The sequence below is a fragment of the Diabrotica undecimpunctata genome, chromosome 2 (genome assembly GCF_040954645.1).
Source record: "Diabrotica undecimpunctata isolate CICGRU chromosome 2, icDiaUnde3, whole genome shotgun sequence".
Taxonomy (NCBI): Eukaryota; Metazoa; Arthropoda; class Insecta; order Coleoptera; family Chrysomelidae; genus Diabrotica; species Diabrotica undecimpunctata.
The window spans coordinates 172,806,301-172,824,789 of NC_092804.1; the positions used below are offsets into that span (position 1 = coordinate 172,806,301).

At 32.9% G+C, this 18,489-nt stretch overlaps 1 protein-coding gene across 2 annotated transcripts in view; it reads left to right on the forward strand.

Moving 5' to 3' along the window:
- Window positions 1–4,583: 4,583 nt before the first annotated feature.
- LOC140435234 (uncharacterized) overlaps window positions 4,584–18,489 on the forward strand; it is a 39,588-nt gene continuing 25,682 nt past the window's right edge. Inside the window, exons 1-2 of one of the 2 annotated variants that reach the window (XM_072524033.1) lie at window positions 4,584–4,722; window positions 12,846–15,991. In XM_072524033.1, coding sequence (XP_072380134.1) covers window positions 12,850–15,990 — 3,141 coding nt within the window. In that variant the 5' untranslated portion in view covers window positions 4,584–4,722; window positions 12,846–12,849 and the 3' untranslated portion in view covers window position 15,991. Of the gene's footprint in view, window positions 4,723–12,845; window positions 15,992–18,489 lie in introns of those variants that run through there. The other variant, XM_072524035.1, reaches the window with a different exon arrangement.

The following is an 18,489-nucleotide window of genomic DNA, read 5'->3' on the forward strand; positions in this document are numbered from 1 at the left end:
CTGGTAGTGACAATCGACTATTTATAGTATAGTAAAGGTAAGCATTCAGAAGGAATTGACCGTAACAGATGCAAAACCAATAGATATCGAACAAATAAATACCGCCTTAACAAATATCCTGATGCAAGCTTGTGAAAAAGGAGCACGAAAAGATAAACCTCAGTAAAGCTACATTTCTAATACAACAAAAATGTTGATGAGAAAAAGAAAAAAATTAATCTGAACAAGCCAAAGAGGAACTAGGAAGTGTATTAATTACAGAACTGAATAAAGCCATCAGATTGATTGAGCAAAGAAGAAAGAAGCAGGAGGAAGATATCGAAACGATAATAGAAAAAATAGAAATTTAAAATGCGTAAATACTACATTAGGCTGAACAAAACTAAATAATATGATAAGTAGCAGGAATGAGATCCTTACGAATACACAAGAATATTATCAAGTACTTTACAATAGTACACAAAGTCCATAAAATATCATCCGAGAATCAAAATAGACTAAGGTATGACAACCCTAACAGAAGAGTTCCTGGCCCTCCAGGTTGGGGTTGGGCTAAAGTCAAACAACGTCTTCCTGTTAAAAGTCATATATTACGAAACCTCAGGAATTATTAGCTGACGAAACTTACGACGACTTTGCAAACGAAAAATGGAATTGAGATTAGGAACATGGAATACCCGGACCCTGTACTGAGCTAGAGCACTCATATCTTTACTAGACCTAGCTAGTACGTAAAAAGTAGATGTTTTGGCAGCAAATGAGATAGATTGGAACCGGCACTCTTGACAAGCCATTCCATATACTATAGCTGCAATGAAAGCCAACACATAGATAGAGTGGGATTTATTGTAAATTACAACAAAAAGTTTCATTATTAACTTTGAAGCCTACAGTCAAAGAACGCGCTATTTACGCTTAAAAGTTTTCATTCCCACTATAGCAAGGCATAGCCTACACAACGTCAATAACCAAAATAGATTTCGACCTATTTTGAACACAAGAATGTACACAAGGTAACCTGGACCTCCTCTGATAGAAGAACAACGAGTAAGATTAATCAAATCTTGATACATTCAAGACACGAAACAGACACATTGAAATGCAGAAGTTATAGCGGCGTAAACAGACATATCATTGGCTAGTGTTTTCAATATTGAGGGCTAGAATTTCAAACATCAGCGAAAAAAATAAAATGGCTAGAAAAAATGGAATGTGCAAAAGCTGAAACATGCACCAGTTGCAGAATGATAGTCAAAAAATATATTCTTGTTGACTTTGCTGCCACATACTAGTCATCGCCTTCAGCCAGTAGATAAAGCTATATTTGGTCCTCTGAAGAAATATTACTCACATGGTTGTCAACATTGGTTATTGAAAAATCCTGGACAGAGGATAACAATTTACGACATAGCAGAGATTTTGAGCGACGCTTATCCACCTGCTTCTGTCCCAAACATATATGGTATCAGATTTTAAAGCTACTGGGGCATTTCCATTCAATGATAACATTTTTAATGACGATGAATTTATGGCTTCAACCGTAACAGGCATGCCAAACATACATCAAGAAGAACAACAACCAAATAATTCAAATGTTAGCGATATACCACAAATGGACATTCAGTTCCCTTCAACATTAATTTGTCCAGATAAAATACCAGAAATAAATCAGAAACATCCATCGGAAATAACATCTGAAAAGAAAACTGTTTCTTATGAAGCGATGGAAGGATACACCCGAAAATCGATTTATTTCCCCCGAATTACTGCAACCATACCCTAAAGCTACTTTATTGCCATTAAAAAAACAAAGGGAAAAGGACTACTGAAATTTTAACTAATACACCAATTTTTAAAAGAATAGAAGCGGAAACAACAGAGAGAATATCAAGGCAAAGTAGAGTGAAGAGAGCTAAGACAACAGTAAAAAGAAAAATTGATACTTCAAACAAGTCGAATAGAAGTAATGCAAAGAGAAATAAGAGCATACCCAGTGATGATAGTAACAGTGACGTTGAATTGTCTGATGTTGTGGATTCCGACGATGTTAGTCTATTTTCAGAAGTAGATGAAATCTCTGACAAAGACATATCCTCACGAATGACTTAAAACTTCAAAATTTTATGTTGCACAAGTTACAGAAGTTTTTTCTTCTGGTCAAGAATACAATGTAAATTTTCTAAGGCGTCACGGAATACAGTTTTCTTTTCCTACAGTTACAGATTCTGCCACAATTACAAAAGGAGATGTTGAACTCATTTTAATCCAACCAAAAAGTGCTGGAGCAACACAACGAACAGCAAATTTGTTTACTTTTAAAGCGGATTTATCATCTTGTAATATTTGTTAAAGATTAATATTACTTTTCTTTTTTTATGAATATTATAAATAAAAATATAAGAATTGCAACTAATGACCACTGTACCTTACCTTTGTGGCCACTGTACCATTTAGTTTGGTGCAGTGGCCACATTTTTTGAAAAAACAAAATTAGATACTCCTGCATAACCTGTATTTTTTTTGGGATTACAGAGTACATTTTTAAATTACCAAGTACTTTGACGTTGTTTGAATTGGTACTCATTAACATGTTATGATTTATATTAAAGTTATCTTGAATTTACTCGAAAGGTGGCCACTGTACCAGCCTCTCTTTTACATACATTTCAAAGATGGCCAAAAACACACACACCTATAACTTTGGCTAAAGTCAGCTCACAACTTACCTACTTATTCACAACATCGGATAAGTCATTCTGTCCACTTTTTTTACTTAATCCATTTTGGCAACAAATTGACGTAATCACTTATTCACTGGACCAACTAAAATATGGTCTTACGCAGGAGGTCTCTATAAAATAGAAAGAGAGGAAGTCCGAGAACAAGATGGACACAAAAGGTTAACGCGATTTGAACGAAGCAAGTAACTTGGACTTAAGAAGTGAAGCGAGAGACAAAAGAAGAAGACGCATCGTCAAGAACTTTAGTGAAAAAATAGCATAAAGTAAGTAAAGAAAAAAGAATGGTGACGAGTATATTAGATGTAAAAAGCAGACGTGGCGCAAGCTGTGACTCAGACCATCTGCTAGTATAGACACGGTTTAGATGCAAAATCAGCCGACAGGTAAAGGAAAAATATCCAAAACAAGAAAAAAAACTAAACTTAGATAACCTAAAAGTCTCTGAGGTACAAGAAAGATTTGAGAGAATAGTGGATGAAAAATTACTAGAAGAAAACAGAGCAGACTCCACAATAGAAAACCAATGAAACACCATAAGCAGTATCATACTCAGCGAAAGAAGTCTTAGGAACAAAGACACAACGGAGAGAAGAAACATGGTTCGATGAAGAATGCAAACAAGCTATACAGGAAAGAAATGAAGCACATAAGAATTACATACTCAGACGTACTAGAGAGAGAAAAACAGAACTTGGGAACAAAAGACGAAGAGCAGATAAACTGTGCAGGCAGAAAAAGAGAAAGTACGAAAACCAACGGATACTAAACATAGAGAGGGAGTTTAAGAAAAACGAAACACGTAGCGCATACCAATTTATCAAACATTTAAGACAGGGATACAAACCGAAGACTAGCCTCTGCAAAAATAAGAAGGGTGAAATCATTAGCGATATGGACGAAATTAAGAGAACCTGGATCACATATTTTAAGGAATTACTAAACAAAGGGACACAACCACCATTACAACAACAGAAGTAGCAGCAGACACGACAGGAGGTACAACAACAAGAACTGGGGGAAGATGGAGAAGAAAATGAATTAATTAGACCCCCAACGCTAGAGGAGGTCCAAACGGCAATCCACATACAAAAAAGCCATAAAGCACTGGGAATAGATAAAATACCGGCAGATTTTTAAGATAAGGGCAAATGGATGGAAGTAAAATGTAATTTTTTGGCCTACAAGGCGTGTTGTACAGTATAAATAAGTAAATAAATAATTTAATTAACTAAGTACTACAATAGCAATATGAAAAAGCTCCTCATAAGCAGGGATTTGTCTCTTCCCCTAAAACTGCGTCTAGTTAAATGCTACATTTTTACGATCTTACTGTATGGTGTGGAGGCCTGGACGTTGACGGAGATGCTCACGAGAAAACTAGAAGCATTCGAAATGTGAGTGTACCGACGCATTCTTCGTATATCCTGGACCGAACATGTCACCAACATAGAGGTAATCCAAAGAATCGGAAAGGAGAAAGAAATCGTGAATATAATTAAACAAAGAAAGCTTGAATATCTAGGCCACATATTGAGACACGATAAGTACCGTCTACTGCAATTGATTGTCCAGGGAAAAATAGACAGTAAGCGAGGGCCAGGCAGGAGAAGACACTAGTGGCTCCAAACGGCTCGCAACGGACAGGGCACTTGAAGAAGAAGAAGTACTACAATCCATAGAGAGTCTGAAATTATCTTAGATGAGAATATAAAAGCTGTAAGCATAAATATATTTACTAAGGGTAGATAAAGCAGATATTGATGGTAAACTAAAATTTTGTTTATTCATATATCATTAACTAACTAAATATAAATGTTACCTTCTGATAAAAGGAACAATTATCTTAAATACACATCAATCGGTCTGATCGTTTCAGAAAGTTACTAGATACCAACCTTATTAAGTATAGATGTTTTAGAATGTATAATACATATTTGTATTAGTTTTGGTGTTTTGTGTTTTGCTGTACACTGCTATTAAGGTTAGTATCTTTAATTTTGTAGTATTAGGGGAGGAGCGATTTTGTTGTTAAAAAAATGTTAGGGTGGTAATAAATTAGTGAAAAATGAGTAAAAAAATATGCCATCGGCAAAAAGATTTTTTTCTGAATTCTGCTAACTTGAACCTTAAGCCAACAGAATCGGTCACATTAATTGTGGTTTGGTGGTGAAAAATTATTAGGTTGGTAATAAATTAGTCAAAATGGGTGAAAAAATATTACGTAGGTTAAATTGGATTCCGCTCATTTGTCTCCGCTAGCTTAGGGTATTAAAAGACGAGCAGTGAGATCTGTTATCTACTGGTATATTATCATTTCGGTCCTCGTAACTCGGCCCTGTTAACTTACCCCATTAGCGCCGAGATTAATAAATTATTGATTTTTTATTAGTTTTTGCAATATTATTAATGAACTGTGTTTTGCAATATTATTAATGAACTGTGTTTAAATAATAAAAAACTTCATAAAATATTTTTTCTGAGATTTTTCATTTCTGTGATATTAAGTGTTGCCTTAAAGCAACGCTAGGCGCTTACACTACCTAGTTTTTGTTGAAAATATTAAACCAAAAAGAAAAATAAAGCATTTGGGATACAGTAAAGTAGGCAATAAAACAAAAATAGATACTTATTCATAAAAAATGTAATTCGGTGTAATTAATTATAAAAATTTACACTATCGAGAGTGAAACGGTATAAAACAAGAAGTACATAGTCCAATATCACATTTTAAACACATTGTTCTAACGATAGATTTACATGTTTTAGACGCACATCTTCTCTTTTTCCCATCTGGAATGTACTGTATCAAATGATTGATGGTGTCAAAACGAATGTCATCCGATACTCGGCTATTGACAGATGCCGTCAAGGAAGCCGACGGTTTTCCACTTCCTTTAATAAGTACACTATACTTTGCTAAATATGTGCTTACAATCTCTCTTGTAAAATCTAATTGTGATACCTTTTCTCTGCCAGTTTTATTATACAATATCCAACTATTTTGTAATGCAACATCGAGCATCCACGTAAAAATTGGCCAATACCATTTTTTGCCAAGGTAGCACCTTACATTCTGATCCATTTGGCCAGTTCCTACCATAAATGTATTATACTTGGCGATCGATTTCGGTCTAGAAACAATTATATTTCGTTTAAGTTTCTGAGAAAATCTTCTTACTTGACCTACTTCTTGAGTGCCGCAGGATGATGAAATCATTATTACTGCTGCATTAATACTGTTTCTTAGATTGCTTTTCTTGGCTGGCAGATCATCTAATAGCAATAACAAAGGACTGGCAGCTTTTCCAAATAGTTATTCATAGTCATTATTTGATTTTGGATCTTTTCCTTGCTATAAGTCAAAGTTAACTAAATACCCATTTTTTGTGTTGATATACCACATTTTGTATCCAAATCTAATTGGCTTTTCTCTAATAAACTGCTTGCAGCTATGTCTGCCAAAATATTTTATCATACTTTCATCGTAAGATAAATATTCTTCCGGTACAAAATTTTGAACAAAACTTTTTTAAACATGTCCATAAGAGGTCGTATTTTCCACGCCTTGTCATTTTGGTATTATCTGAACAGTGCAAAAACCGGTAAATCTGTAAAAATCGATCTCTTCGCATGGCCTTGGATACTGCATAATTTTTCATCATCATTCAATCTTCGGTTATACACTGCTGGACATAGATCTCCCTCATAATTTTCCATCTATTTCGATCTTGTGCCTCTTGCATCCAATTCCTATGACAACGTTTTAGATCGTCAGTCCAACGTGTTGGTGGACGACCTCTGCTTCGGTAGGCATCATCTCTTGGTCTCCATTCCAGTATCCGTTTTGTCCATCTATTATCTGTCATTCGAGCCACGTGACCTGCCCAGTTCCATTTCAGAGTTGCTACTCTTTCTACTGCATCAGCCACTCCTGTTCTTTGTCGTAGCTGGCGATTTTGGATCTTGTCTCGTAGTGAAACGCCTAACATAGCACGCTCCATCGCCCTTTGACACACACGGATCTTTTGAACTGTTCTCCTTAATTTAATTTTTCATATCATCATTTTAATCCCAATAATGCCGCTTGGATGGTAATTGATTATACCCACTTATATATAAAATAGTAATAAACAAACGGATCTCCTTACCTGTTCTCGTGTATCAAGTCAAGTCAAGTCAAATTTATTGATCACATGCGACATTATACAAAGTACATGTATGAGACAAGTCAAAGTTACAGAAATACATCTTAAAAGTATATAAATTAATAAACACGATAAAACATACTTAAAAGTTATTTTTAGAATATGGCTCTAGCTCACAAATGTATTGATGTACACACCTCCGAAAGTTTGGCTGATGTAAATTCATTCGTATATCTATTGGTGATTTGTTAAAGAAACTTATGGCTGCATACTGTGTGCTACTTTCCAACAAAACAGAACGATGTTGTGGAAGCATAAAGTGATTGTCTCTGAATCTTGTTGAATAAACATGGTTAAATTGAAATTTATTAAATTCATAAATTTTGCTATGTAAATACATTATACACGAAAATATATACAGACCAGGAATTGTAAGAATATTGTTTTGTCTAAAGATGCCTCTACAAGAATCTCTAAATTTCATTTTATACATTATCCTAATAGCTCTTTTCTGAAGTACGAATATCTGCTCTAATTCAGAGGTACAACCCCAGACTTCAATGCCATATTTGGCTATTGAGTAAAAATGGGCAAAATATACTGTTTTTAATACTGATGTATGAAAGAGACGTGAAATAATTGTCAATGCATAACGTCCGCTACTTAATCTGGATTTCAAATTAGAAATGTGGTTTGACCATTTACAATTACTGTCTAGAAGTACCCCCAGCAACTTCGTGCAATTATTTGACGTGTGTATAATGGATATCCAATGTGTTTGATTCGTTTACAAGTTCATTAGATGTTATCTTTACTTTTTGTCTTCTATTCTATAGGTAGGAAGTAAACCATTTTAGAACTACACCACGAATACCAATACCCTCAAGTTTTATTAGCAACAAATTATGATCCAAAGTGTCAAAAGCCTTGGACAAATCGAGAAATAAACCACATGCCTTCTCTCGTCTGTCCAAAGCATCCAACACTAAGCTGATGAAACTTGCAAGAGCTGTAGTTGTAGACTTGGAAGATATAAAACCATGTTGAAAATTATGCAAGACACTATGCTTTTTTAGGAATGCGTTCATTCTAGTATAAACCAGAGTTTCAATTATCTTTGAAAACACAGATAAGAGGCTTATGGGACGATAGTTGTTAAGGTCATCTTTATCACCACTTTTGAATAAAGGGATTACAATAGATAGTTTAAACATACTAGGAAATATTCCTTGTTGAAAAGAGGCATTACAAATATCCGTCAGTGGATTTGCGAGAGCATGAATGCATTGTTTTAATAACTTAGGGGAAATCTGATCAAAACCACAACTGTGTTTGGATTTAAAACTTTCAACTATACTAGTTATTTCCTGTGGGTTAGTTGGATATAAAAACATAGAACAACTATTACGGTTTTTTGATGCTGATGTAAACCCACCTATTTTGGTAGGATCCAAAGCGGCAAGTAACTTTGGAGCCATTTCAACAAAATGGTGGTTAAATTTGTCTGCTAAATTACTGTTATCATCACTAGGTACTTTTGAGTTATTTTGTTTCCCGACTGTTAAGTTTACTAAATGCCAAATACATTTCATTTTATTTGATGATTCGTTTAACTGTCTCATGAAGTGACTACTTTTAGCTGCTTTTAATTTAATTGAATATTCTGCCTTTGCCAAATGAAGGACTGGCCTAAGATTACTATTTTGCTGACAGATCGTTTCTAAAAGTTTTAGCTGATCCCTTAAATTGTACAGTTCCTGCGTAAACCAATTCGAACGTGTACAATTTTTAGGTTTACATTTAAGTAGTGGAAAATGGGACCGAAAGTAATTTTGAATAGTATTTAAAAAAGCTAATGATTTCGGATTATCTTCGGATCGGGACAATTTAAAAATAATGCATAGCGACGACTTTCGTCCACTAAATGTTAGATAAATGCATCATTTACAAACTGTTCAAATATTTTTTTTGGAGACTTGTTCATATTTATAGACTAGTCGGATTTTGGAAATACCGATGCACGTTCTTTGTCAAAGTCGGCTCCCTTCAACCATTAAGGTTTATTTCGAGGCTCAAGAAGTCTATCTGAAATCCAACGGCCACGGCCAGGAATTTTTTCATTCTGTATATTATAATCTTCGTTCAAACCGATTCTTTCATTGTTTAGTAGTCGTATTTCTGCTCCGGCACGTAATTGACGGGATGAAAGGTTATCTACCAGCCTAAAAATGGTAGGTATTAACATTGCATTACACTCCTAAGGCCATACGTTTTTATTATAAAAGATTTGAACACTATATCACTAAATACCCTCCTCCATCTTCATCTCCTGAATCCTCGTCAGTTTCTACATTTGTATCTGAAGGTTCTACAAAAATATGGGCATATAATTCACCATTATAAATTATATCAAGGGCTTGAGCAAGCGAAAAACCTCGTCTATAGAAAATGTCACACCGAGAGTGCAGTACGGCTAATATAGGAATGCACAATTGCCGGATTTCACGCCTTGTGCTTGGTGATACAAACAGGTCCAAGTGGTAGTCACAGAACCGTACCCAGATCTCTACGCCGGGTTCTGTTATTTATTATAAAATAACATATTGCTAAAATAATTGCCTTCAAGTAGCCAAATAAGAGGCACGAATTTGAATAAAGAAGACCTTAAGTTAAGTTTTTAGCGAGACTTTTATTATAAAACTGTATACTTTATTAAACTAACAAATGTATTTTAAATTACATTTCTTGATAGCTATAAATATACCGGCTGGAACCTCCGGTAACTCGATTTCCGTGCACCCAGCCCAATATCCAAGAAAAACTTTTTCTTTTGTAAATATGTGAAAAATTATCAGGAACGGGAATATCGAAAAAGCTTTGCACATTTTTTAATCCCGGCGATGTTATTAACAAAACAAGTTGCGCACTTGAATCACTGCGAAATTTTAAGGCATAGCAACCTGGTAGTTTTCAGCGAAACCTTGTGTTATTCTATATGGGATAATGGTTTTCCTTACCCACACTTGACCAGATGAGCAGGTATAAGGTTTATAGTGTCAGTTATTTAACATTATATTATATTTATACTTTATTAAACTAACAAATATATTTTAAATTACATTTCTTGATAGCTATAAATATACAGGGAGGAACCTCCGGGAACTCGATTTCCGTGCACCCAGCCCAATATCCGAAAAGCTCATACTCTGATTGGACTGGTAAATGCATTTTATTGGTTATACAGTGTAAAATAATCGAGGTTACTCACAGATACTCAATTAATTATACTAAAGTCGTCCTCTACATCCGAGATGTCGGATTCGTTTTCGCTACTCTCCCCTGTGTTCGAATGTATTATCAATTGGTCTACGTCATCTTGCAGGTTGTCCGCAGTCCACATCTCAGTTTCCGTTTTTTCAACAACATGAGTGACATAATTGCGCCAATTTTGCTCTGTGACGCGTGCGAAACCGTCGTCGATCAACTGGCGTACATCGTCGTTTTTAAAAGTGGTATTATGGGTACCTACATATCGCTTAACTTGGTTCCACACCATTTCTATAGGATTCAATTCGCAGTGATATGGAGGAAGCCTTAAAATATAAACATTATGTTGTGAAGCATACTCATCAAGATGATACTTATCGTATTGATCTTTAAAAGCACGCGCTGCTTCTAATAGCTCGGATTTCAAATAACACTCCTCGAAAAAAATGTCTTTTTCCACAAGCCATTCCTTGATTGCAGCTTTATTCCAGGAATTGTTAGGGAATCTCTCTTTACGGGAGTGGTACGATGTATTGTCCATTACAATGACATTCCTGAGACCATTATTTGGTAAATTTGATATTAATGTCTCCTTAAACCACGACTCAAAATATGCGGCATCCATTTCATTGTGATAGTCGCCATCATTTTTCTTTGCCAGAAAAACACGCTGTGTGCCAGGAAGGAAACCTCCTGAAAAACCTGCATGCAATAAAACATATCGTGGACCTCGTTTAGTAGGTGCTTTTAAGCCAGTACTTAAACCTTTGAGAAAAGCATCACGACTGTTTTGTATCGTAGTATCGCACCATTCGTAATTTATAGATTGGCCAACATTAACCCACGATTCGTCCAAATATATGATATTGCAATGGTCTTTTCGCAAACGTCGTATAGTTCTTAAATAATTATGGCGCCAATGAATAATATCCTCTCGCTCCACCATGATGCTTCTTCGGCCACGTTTCTTATAAACATATCCAATATTTTTCAGAAGTCTGTATAAAGTAGAAAGAGATAACGGCTGTATATTCTCATTACCTTGTATGAAGTTATGTATATGCTTTAAGAATGGCGGCAAATTTTTCATGAAAAATTCACAATGAACAATTCTCCGTAGAATACTTCTTACACCCTCGTCATATGTGAATATTCTAGAATTTGATTGACACACTTGTTTTTTACGTTTTTTTGACGATTTCAACGTTCCACTCTGTTCTTTTTCTTTTTTGAAATTGTAAATGCTTCTTTCGCTAACACCAGTTATCAACGAAGTACGTCTTACAGCAGCACTTACATTAAGTTGTTCCGTATTTTGTAAAAAACACAACACATTTAACACTACGAGTTTAGCGCAACCGTTAAATAATTCACCGGATTTAAACTTATGGGACTCCATGCTCTCTGTTGAAACTCGGACTAAATTTTGAAGTGTAGTTTCGTTTTCCAAAAGCACTTTCACCCCTTACCCATCCTTAGGATGGATAGGGGGTGAAATAGGGAAATCTTGGAGTTTATCAAATACTAATTATGACAAACAAGTTTATGGCCATATTTAGGTGATTATGTTAATGATGGTAATTTGTAGCAGAAGTTTTACAAAAGAAATGAAGACCTATTTATAGAAACAACATAACTGTATTTTTAATATTTTACATACAATAGAAAAAATCTAATTTCCATGAAAGAATTGGAAATTTGAATATTATATATACCTAATATCTATAAATAATATCATTTCCAAGTTTCCAAATTCTTTCCTAGAAATTATGTAGGTTTTTTCTATTTTATGTAAAACATTAAAACTACAGTTATTGTATGTTGTTCTTGTAAAGAGGTGTTCAAATGTTACTCTTATGAATATGATTCAATTGTATATCTCCTGTTGACGTTTTATATGCAAAATTCATAGTTTTCGTTGTCAATAACTCATCAATGCCTTTTTATTCTACTGTATACGTATACATGATATAAAATATTTTACTCGTACTGCCGGCAGATGCATTTTATCCAAGCCGGTCCTGTGAGACAATGAGCAATCAACAGCTGGAGCAAACCGACAACCCTGCGCGTTTTGCCGTATTGCCATATTGCCGTATCTTACCCGTACTGCACTCTCAGTGTGACATTTTCTATAGAACAAAAATGATAAAATTTAAAATATAGGTAGTGCAAGCGCCTAGCATTGTTTTAAAGCAACGGCTGGGTTACAACAGGTACTGACAAGTAGTTATTGATCAATTCATATAAATTATTTAAAATATGTTTTGTTAGAAGTATAATCCACACAAATTTAACATATATAAATAATAAATATTTCATTTATATCAAAATTATGGTACGTACTCAAATCGAATGTCCATTATTTTCAAGTTCTAATATTATACTCAACATCAAATGCACCAAACTAACAATCAGTTCTTAACACCGCAAATAGATACGCATAACTGAGTGTGGGCGATTATGGCTGATGGAATTTGCAAGGTCACACCTCTTATAAGACTGTCTTATGACTTCAAGCTCCTCCCAAATAAAGGCATGTCTGCCGTTGCTTTAAAGCAACGCACGGCGCTAATGGGTGACATGCAACAAGAAAACAGGTTCAGAACCTCTTTAAAATTATTTTTTGAATAAAAAGAACAAAAACTTTGCAATTATTTGAATATTTTACTATATAATTTTTATATTTCAGGGAAATGATTGGGTTTTTGTTACTGGTTTCACTCCTGCCTACATTAAGTTTATGTGGTGGATGTAATTATAGTTCCTACATTTTTCAATGTCATGGAATAAGCCAAGATGATTTCCTCCTTGAACTATTTCGAAACAAAGATATAATTTCTGAATTAGATGGAATTGTTATTGAAGATTCTGATTTTTCCAGTATACAACCGTTTGTCGATATTTCAAACGATTTGTATCCTGCACGGGTTGCCGTTAGTTTTTTAACTATTAGAAGATCTAAAGTAGATACTGTCAGTAACAATACATTTGGGGTTTTTAGAAATTTGAACAAACTAAATTTAAGTCAAAATAATATTAAAAATTTGGTTTGGTTGACTGGTCTATATATAACGTATTCTTTTAATTTAGATTTAAGTTACAACAAAATTTCTGAAGTAGATTTTAATTATTTGAAGCCAATATCATCAATTTGGTTAAATAATAACGAAATATCTATATTAAAACCAACTTCTGAGCAAACTAGCTTTGATTTTATAGATTTGAGCCATAATAAATTAGTGGCATTCAACGAATTTGAGTACAAGGTAAATATACGATCATTAGATTTAAGTTATAATTATCTACAACTGCTGGCGTTAGAAAGTATCAAAGATCTTTTAAAAATTGAGGGTCACGGGAATAGTAATATTTCTTATATTGGCACTAGCAACGATTACAGTGTTTCTAATTTTTATTCCAGTTTTATACCTAATAATTCTTTATCTATACGAAACATATTTAAGTTAAACTGGATCGATACAGATTTACCAGTTTTGAATAGTAATAAAATACCCAAAATACGATCAGATACTATTGATTTTTCGAACAATAACTTAAGCAGTATTCCGCAAAATTATTTTCAATCTGTTCAAGCTTCTGTATTCAATCTGAGCTTTAATAATTTTGATGTATTATCTAATAAAGTGTTCGGTGTAAATTCAGCCATTACTACTCTTGATCTATCTTTTTCTAATTTGAAAAAAATAAGTAATGAATTTTTCATAAATTGCTGTTCTCCAAGTTATAGTTACAATGTTTTCGTAAATTTAAGTCATAACGCCATTGAAGAATTAGATGGGATTTGTACGGGAATACCCAAACTAAAACATCTAGATCTTTCGTCTAATAGAATAACAAATCTATCTCAAATATCATTATCGAATTGTTCATATTTATCTAGGTACAATATTTCTAAAAATTTTATAAACGGTATTCCTCCAGAAACTTTTCAAGGCGTACCTATAAAGACCCTTGACATTAGTGAAAATAATTTATTGTATATCGATGACCTAACTTTTAGAAACCTTAAAAGCGTTATAAAAAATATTTTTTTAAGAAAAAATACCATATCGACTATTGGTAGCAAAAGTTTTGGTGATTTTGATAATTTAAAAATTATTGACCTATCGGACAATAAAATAGGGAATATTGATCAGTATGCTTTTTCCAATTTGCAATATATTGACACAATTTATTTGTCTAACAATGCAATTGAATTACTGGAAAGCTATACCTTCTACAACATTAGTGTCCGAAATATCCATCTTCAACGTAATCCTATTCATTATATTAAAGAAAAAGCTTTTTCCAACTTAAATTATTTAGAGTCTCTAAATCTTTCGAACAGTGCTATTACACTATTAGAAAATGATGTTTTCTTTAGTTTACCAGCAATCTGTACTATAGATTTAAGCAATAATCACATATATTTTTTAAGTAACTACACTTTTAGCGACATACCTGTAAAAAACATTTATTTATATGGGAATAAAATAAAAAAGATCTCACAAAACGCCTTCTACAATTTGCAAAATTTGGGATATTTAGACTTTTCTAATTTGGAAATTTCGAAGATTGATCAGTACGCTTTTAACAACATAAATAGTTTGGTAGAAGTAAATTTAAAAAATAACAATATACAAGGAATTGAAAAATATACATTTTACATGGTCAATATGAACACGTTACTTCTTAATTCAATATCAAGTCCAATAATCTTGGATAATACCGTTGAAATTAACAAACTAATCATTCAGTTGACTGGTACAACAGTAGGCGAACGATTTATTTCAAGTGCTTTCCTTAAAAATTTAACCATAATTGATTCTCATATAGAATTAATAAATAATAATTGCTTCGTCGATTTACCACTATTAACATCTCTAAATTTTATTAATACAACAATTGACGTTTCTGGAGATAACATTTTTAGTGGTTTAACGAGTCTGACTTATTTGGATGCATCACAAATATTTCAAAATAAAACGTTGCTAAAAGAATATACATTTAAAGATATGCGTAATTTGGAAGTTCTTAATATTTCCAATTCTGCCTTAGATACAATAGAAAATAACGCTTTTGTTGGACTTTTGAAATTACAGCAATTACACTTAGAAGGAAACAAAATATCCTCAATTAATCAAGCTACGTTTCAATCTTTAACAATTAAAACTTTAAATTTGTCAAGGAACAAATTGACAGTTGTTAACTTAACGGCAATCACCAACGGTTTACCCAACTTAATTAAGCTTAATCTTAGCTCGTCATCCATAAAAATCGTCCAAACCTCAAACTCGGGAAGGCCAAATACAGTTAAATATTTAGACCTCTCAAATAATTATATTACAAATCTTGATTCACAAACATTTACATTATTCGAAAATTTAGTTGAGTTGCATCTTTATAGCAACGAATTGTCAACATTTGAGTATAAAACCTTCAATTACACAAAAAATCTTCAAACACTGAGATTAGATAATAATAAAATCAGTTCCTTGAGGGCTGGTGTATTGGATGGATTAGAACAATTATCATTTCTTAATATATCCGATAATAAAAAATTATTTTACGAAAATAATTTGGTACCGTTTCGAACTCTTAGAAATTTATGTACGTTTTATGTAGATAATACCTACTTGAGACGCTCTATTATTGATGTGACAACATTTAGAAAAACGTTTCCTCGTTTATCCACAATTGGTATTAATAACAATCAGTTCGCTTGTATTGATTTATTAAATATAATGATATATTTCGATGATTGCAACATTAACTACACGCCTTATAATCCAAAAATTGATGTAACAAATTTGAATGGGTTAACATGTACTTAAATAGAAACTATTGTATTAAATATTATACTTATACATAAGATTATATACCTGTAAGGAAAATATGTTGAGAATTTTATAAAGTTAACATATATAATAATAAATATAATTACAAAAATCTCTATTTTCTTTATCCCTGTATGAGTTTTGTCAGCTCTGCTATACTTTTTCCATCGTCAATTTGCCAAGCGTCGGCTTTTGAGATTCTTTGATGCCAATGCCGACCATTGGCGTGGAAATTAAGAAAAGGGATCAGTTATCAAACGCATATTTCAAGAAAAATCATATAATTTTTATTAATTTTTACATAATTATATTCAGGAAAATTTCTCAATTTTTGGGCAGAAATTGTTTAAACAATTTTTTAAACAAATTCAAAATATCACCTTTTGTGCTCCAAAAAATATTTTTTAGGTTTTTGGGTGACTCTAAATAAGATCTATGTCATTTTTCTCAAAAGCTAATAGTTTTGGAGATATAGGCGATTTAAAATCCGAAAAATGCGATACCTAATATGCATTTTCGAGGCTTGAAAAATATGTAAATGAGTATTTTTGAGATTCAAGAGTATCTAAACTAAAGTATCAACATTGATTTTGGTGAGAAATCGGAACAATATTTTCCGTAGCAGAAAAAGGTGATCTTTTGAATTTGAATTGTTTCCGGCAAAAATGTCCGGCACCCTTCAACCTTCGATTTGTTTAAACGGGGCATTTTTGAATAGGACTCTTCAAAGGACAGAATCAGTTTTTTTTTCAAATGGGAGCGGGCTCACAACATCGAATAAATAACAAATTAATTCTTTCAAATTAAAGCTTGTTAATTTTAGTGATTTATAAGAATATTGGACTTATTATTTAGTTTTTACATAAACCATAATATTTTTTTACAATTATCTGTAAATAATGGCTCATTCTGTCAGAAAATTTTAAAAGATTGTCTATCCAGCAATTAAGATAGTTAACTGAAATTTAATTTTTAAACACGGCCTACTGTTAATGCACAAACAGGGTGAATCTTCAATATTTTGCTTCGAGTTAGAGATATCTGAAAAAGTTATTTGGAAAAGATGTTCCAAATATTATTATAACCCCACATAACAAAGTTTTATGTCAAAATTCGTACTTTTACTTTTTTCATTAATTGAAGAGCTTATTTCCAAAGTGTCTTAAATCCAAAATTTCAATTTTTTTAATTTTCTTTTTTTAAACTTTATAGATTTCTTCAAGTCTAGAATAAAGTTATATGTACCAAAACAACTTCTTATTTACCATTTAAAAGTGCATATGAAAATTGTAAAATTGTATAATTTGTATGTTAAATTTGTATGAAAATCTGTAATTTCATGGATTTCATTATATGGATTTAAGACACTTTGGAAATAAGCTCTTCAATTGTAGTCAGGATTCTAAAACGGACAGTTGGCTGTCCCGAGATACATCTTTAAACAGCCAATTGTAGATTTAGGATCGAGATTACAAATAATACTGAAAAACTAAAATTGCGAATTTTGTCATGAAATTTGGTATGTGCGGTTACAATAAGTGGAACAACTTTTCCAAATAAGATTTTCCGATTTCTCCAACGCGAAGCAAAATATCGAAAATTTACCCTGTTTGTGGATTCGCAGTAAGCCGCGTTTAAAATTTAAATTTCAGATGACTATCTTAAAAAAATGTGCACTATCCACATGTATGACTGTGCAAAATGTCAAATCTGTATGTATTTTAGTAGCTGATATATAGAGGTGTCTTCATCTTAAATGCGACACACTGTATAATAATGAATACTAGTGTTCAAGATGCATCGCGATAGCTGTAAAGAAATTAATTAGAAGGACTGAAAAGAATCGTCAGAGTCTTCTGAAGTCGAATCGTTCCCAGGTTGGATAACTATTGGTGCTATTGCCGGTAAAACAGGATATTCGTTTTCTATTTTTACAACATGAGCTTCGCAATTTTTCCACACATCGCTATTAATGCCACTAATTATTTCTCGAATATTCCCAATGGCCATTGCGCTTAATGTTGGTGACTGATTATATTTTCGCAATCGTTTTTTTACGGTACCCCAAACCATTTCAATTGGATTAAAAATGCAATAGTATGAGGGTAATCGCAAAAGAGTATGGCCGTGCCTGCTGCAAATGGTGTCAATAACGTATTCGTTTTTAAAATTCCGACTTATGATCATTCTAATTAATTCTTTCTTTACTGGAATCTTTTTAGGAACAGTGATGTTTTTAAGTTGCATAAATTTTAAAATTTCGTCCTTTTTCGTGTTATTATTAGGTATTTTATTTAATATGCGGGAATGATCCGACGCATTATCCATAACAATCACTGAATTCGGCGGAATATATAATTATATTCAGGGAAATCTCTTAATTTTTCACGAATCAGTTCGAAAGTAGGCACTCTATTTTCTTTGTAAAAACTGTAAACTGTTCGCTGAATAACGTCTTTTGCAGCAGTGTCAATCCTACCCAATTTTTTATTTGGT